Raw genomic sequence first — 5,258 nt, forward strand, 5'->3', positions numbered from 1 at the left:
TTCTCACTCGGTATCGCGGCCTCTAACAAGCTGAGAAGAATTTTATTCGGTTTTTGTTGCAAAGTTGCATATAAATCGTAATTCTATTTTATATCGCTTAGTGTTTAGTTAAGCTTCACTGGCGAGTCAAGAATTACATATTCCAAACCCTGTTTCGCGAATTATTTCGTAAAAAAAGAATTGCAGAATCGCATCATTTTGCACGTGTGTTTGACAGATAGATACACTCATCTCATCTCATCGGGGTGAATCTCTAAGGCCTAGTCTCTGATCATCACTTCTCACTCCTCTCCACTCAACTCAAAGTATTGTTTAAAAACACCGGCTGGTGGCTATTACGAAACTGTAGCAAAACAAACGCCGCAATGGCGGGAGACGACCCGGGTCCCACCGAGGACCCCCCTGATCCAAATCGAAGTAGGCTCCCTCTGTTTATGCAAAACAAAACATACGATGGCATAACACGATTTCTTCAGTTGCGTATGAAAAGTGTCGATGGTGTCGATAAACGACCCCCGCTACCCCAGAATCCTTTCCTCATAGGAAATTCCGTCGAACGAGTGGTTGGATCTTCTAACTTGAAGCATGTAGAAGCAATCAAAGAGAGTCAAGGTGCGCAGTACATTTTGAGGACATCTTCGCCAGAAGTCGCTGAAAAATTATTATCAATGACCACTTTACTGGATAAGACCGAGATTGAAGTCGTGCTACATCCCACATTGAATTTTGTCCAGGGTGTTGTTTACCAACCTGACTGTATCGATTTTAAGGAGGAAGACATTCTGAATGAAATCAAATCAGACGGTGTAACGGCTGTGCGTAGAATTATGAAACGAGACGAAAAGAAGAATCTTAAAAACACACCACTACTTGTATTGACTCTGTGTTCCACTGTTTTACCAGAATACGTTCGTTTTGGTCTGCTACGCGTTCCAGTTCGCCCTTATTATCCGTCTCCAATGATCTGTCGAGGCTGTGGATCTTATGGGCATACTCATAAGAGATGTGACAGCACGACTTGCCCTGTTTGCTTTCGAGATCACCCGACTACCGAAGGACAAATCTGCAGCAACAAAAAGTATTGTAAACATTGCAATCAGGAAGGTCACTCTCCGACGAGTCGTGACTGTCCCTCCTTCCAGAAGGAAGAAGCAGTGATCCGCCTGAAGGTCAACAAACGAATCACTTTTCAGGAAGCTCGTGCCGAAATAAACCAAACCTGGAACAAGCCAACATACTCAAGTCAAGTTCAACAACGCATCACGCAAGTCAATGATGGTCCCGACGAAAAAGATAAAATCATTTCCTTACTACGAGACGAGCTCGCCAAACTACGACAGGAGCTAAGAGAAATGAGACAAAAAGATGACCAAGAGCCTAAGCAACCGTCGCAAAAACCGAAACCACGCGTGTCTCGTAAAGATTCTATGGATGCACCGAGCAGCCAACAACTTGAACAAGCAAAAACAAGAAAAGCTACACCGAATTCATCGGCAGGAACAGAAACATCGGTTGAGTGGAGAAATTTCACTCACAATACAAGGAGTGTGAGCAGGAAACGGAACCTAAACCTTACCCAAAACGACATATCGCCATCCAACTCAAAGAACGGACCGAAACGGATAAACCAAAACTCTCAGCGTTCGCAGCAGGAAGAGAATCCTGACGTGAACATGTTTTCTGACGATGATGATGGACAACAACAATGATTCACCACCCACCCCACACATTGACAACCAAGGCAACGCTACCGGACTTTCTTTGGTTTATAATATGAACAACACGCTTTCTTCAAACTCTGAACCCGGTTTATTACCGGGTTCATCAGGTGACGTACTACCATTCATTAACCCACCTACAAATCACTCAGATTTTAATTCTACCCCTCACAATGACGAAACCAACGTTCCCAACGAGCCCATCCCGAACATCACCAACCAAGTTTCCGACAACGTAGATGACTATCTAAATACAAGGCATACAACACCGGTCTCTGGCAGACAACAGCTTCAGGTGACGCTGAATTCCTGTCTAGCATCGAGAGTTGACACCGACGTACAACTGGATTCCCAAGACTGCCCTACAACCATTGCTGAACTACACCCTTCTCAATCTTCAACTCGGCAAAACTCCACCTACGAAAATGCGCCTTCTACAAGCCATGAACCCGGTTCATTGCCGGGTTCACCAGGTGACGTAAATCCGATCCAACCCACTATGACCAATTATCGCCTCCTCCTGTTTCAGTGGAACACGCGAAGTTTTTGGAGACAACATTCTGAGCTGCTTACCAAATTGGCCCCGAATCCACCAATTGTCATCGCCATTCAGGAAGCTATGACAAATCGATTTAATGGTGCACTTTGGAACATGTACACATGGTATTCATCTGACAATAAACAAGCTCGAAGCAACGGAATAGTTACAATTGGTGTGCTGAACTGCATCCCTCATCAACAAGTATCCCTTCGCTCTGACATCAAAAGTATTGGAATTCGCATCACATCACCGATAAAAGTAACAATCGTTAACGTCTATGTTGAGCATGCTTTTAAACACGACGAACTCTCCGCTGGGCTTTCATCCCTACTGGAAGGGTTAGAGCCTCCATACCTAATAGCTGGGGATTTTAATGCTCGACATGCAGCTTGGGATCCTATGAAGACCAATCAAAAAGGCCGCATCGTTCTGAACTGGATCATCGACGAGCAACTTAATCTACTAAACGATGGTTCACCAACACGTATATGTGATCATAGCTGCCTCGCATCTGCCATCGATCTTACGCTTGCTTCAAACAGCCTGGCAAGCCGATTATCATGGAAAGTTGACCCCGATCCCATCAACAGCGACCATCTTCCGATTTCAACATTCCTAGATACTCCGTTACCCAAACTATCAACACGACAAGTTTGGCGGTACAAAGATGCTAATTGGTCTCGTTTTGAAGAACTATTAGAAAGCAAAATATCTTCTCTAAGCGCGTTTACTGTTGAACAACTTACAGATCATATTTTTGATGCTGCGGTTGTTACCATTCCACGATCCAGTCTACGCAGCGGTTCTAAGAATGTTGTCTGGTGGAACTCAGAAGTTGAGGAAGCTGTGCGTGCGCGAAGAAAAGCCCTTCGCAAAGCAAGGAAATTAAGCGGAAATGAACAAACGAAAATGGCGGCAATGGCAAACTTTAGAAAAATTCGTAACCAGACAAGAAGAATCATCAAGCAAGCCAAGGCTGACTCATGGGAACAATTTACTTCGAGTTTCAATCCACAAACGCCGGTCTCCTGTATGTGGCAAAATTTTAACAGAATCTCCGGGAAGAAAACGTGTAGATCTCTGCGAATTAACTCTGAAGGACAGTTTAAGGAGGACCCGCTCGACATTGCTGAAGATTTTGCACAGTATTTTGCTAATTCTTCCAAATCAACTTCTCCTGATCCCAATGGCAACAACGCTAACAATAATGAAGTGAATCGTTATAATCCTTGTATTGATCGGGATTTCACATTCGTCGATCTTCAGAGAGCCATCAATCGTTGCTCCGGTAATTCAGTTGGTCTCGACCAAGTGAGTTATCAAATGATTAAACATCTACCGTTGTCAGTTAAAGTAACCCTCCTCGAAAGTTTAAATACCCTTTGGCAGACAGGTATCTTCCCTGAATCATGGAAAACTGCGATTGTTATTCCTGTACCAAAGCCAAATGTAGATCAGAATGGTGTCTCTGGTTTTAGGCCCATTTCCTTGTTGTGCTGTTTAAGTAAAGTGTACGAGCGTATGATCAATCATAGAATTATTACGTATCTTGAAACATCTTCTACGCTTCATCAAGAGCACCATGGATTCCGCGCAGGACGAGGAACGAATACTTATTTCCTGTATTTACGAAATTTTCTAAGAGAGGTTGAAGAAGAGAACACACATTGTGAAATTTTATCTCTGGACATTACGAAAGCATACGACCAAGTCTGGCGATCCAAAATTTTGGACGCTATTCATGAAGCAAAACTTGGACATCGCGTATTCCAGTTTGCTCGTTCTTTCTTATCTGAAAGATCATTCTGTGTTTCGATAGGCGGACACCGCTCGGAAGCAAGAGCCTTAGAGAATGGTGTTCCACAAGGTTCCGTTGTTTCAGTAACGTTTTTTGTTCTCATCATGAACCAAACATCCACTCTACCACTTCCTGGTACGTTCTTGATGGGATACGCTGATGACCTCATACTTGCACGCAAAGGATCCAAGACAAATGTTCTACGACAAAAGTTACAAAATGATCTACAAACTGTGAATGGATGGGCCAAAGGAGTCGGATTAACAATATCAACCGCCAAAACTAAAGCTATGCATTATTGTAAACGGAAACGTCATTATCATCGTGATCACCAAACACAAATAATACTAAATAACGAAACTGTAACACGTGTTCGAACACTGAAAATTTTGGGCGTTTACTTAGATCGTAGAGGTACCTTTAAGCGACATTCGGAGGAGACTAAGATTGCCGTTAAAAGCTGGTTAAACCTTCTTAGAGCAATATCTCGATTTGCCTGTAGAACCACACTTTTAAAGATTGGTGAAGCTGTTGTGCTGCCTAAGCTGTTCTATGGAATCGAACTCTACAGCATGGAAAACTTCCATTCTCTGGAACCATGCTACAACGATTATCTTCGAATATCATCTGGAGCCTTCAGAACCTCAGAAATAATGGCAGTTGCAGTAGAAAACGGAAGAATGGATTTTCAACATGCGAGTGTTAGTTGCATTGTCAGCAAAACGTGTAACTTAACACAAAAAATAAGTACATCGAATGACAATGTTGTAAGTATCGCTAGCCTTCCGGAAATGCGGAACACACATCCCCAACAACTTCGACGAAGAACCCCTATGATCGAAACTACGGAAACACATAACTTTGATCTCTTTTGTATGGCAAATCAAAAACTTGAGCATCTCACTGGACATGTTCTACCACAGATCACATCCATGTTATGGGTCGGGCAAAGGCCATGGAACATTCAGGGGCCCTCGATCGATTGGAGCATCAAAAATCAACTTAAAGCTGGGCAAAGCAGAGAGGTAGCACAAGCGATTTTTACAAAAACGATCAACGAAAAATATCGAGACCACTGCTTAATTTTTACTGACGGTTCAATAGTCGGCGAGGAGGTTGGGATTGGCATTGTTAGCAAAAACTGTTTGATAGCACGAAAATTACCATTTCAATGTTCAATCTTCACAGCAGAAGCAGCCGC

General features: G+C 43.1%; 1 protein-coding gene across 1 annotated transcript; it reads left to right on the forward strand.

The window, feature by feature from the left end:
- Window positions 1-365: 365 nt before the first annotated feature.
- LOC129753806 (uncharacterized) lies at window positions 366-1,709 on the forward strand. The gene has a single exon (XM_055749654.1). It carries the CDS (start codon window positions 366-368, stop codon window positions 1,707-1,709), a length of 1,344 nt encoding a protein of 447 aa, XP_055605629.1.
- Window positions 1,710-5,258: the final 3,549 nt, after the last annotated feature.

Source organism: Uranotaenia lowii, chromosome 3 (assembly GCF_029784155.1).
Source record: "Uranotaenia lowii strain MFRU-FL chromosome 3, ASM2978415v1, whole genome shotgun sequence".
Taxonomy (NCBI): Eukaryota; Metazoa; Arthropoda; class Insecta; order Diptera; family Culicidae; genus Uranotaenia; species Uranotaenia lowii.

Excerpts from the sequence above, each read along its gene's own strand:
- LOC129753806 (XM_055749654.1), top strand. The coding sequence starts at position 366 with ATGGCGGGAGACGACCCGGGTCCCACCGAGGACCCCCCTGATCCAAAT.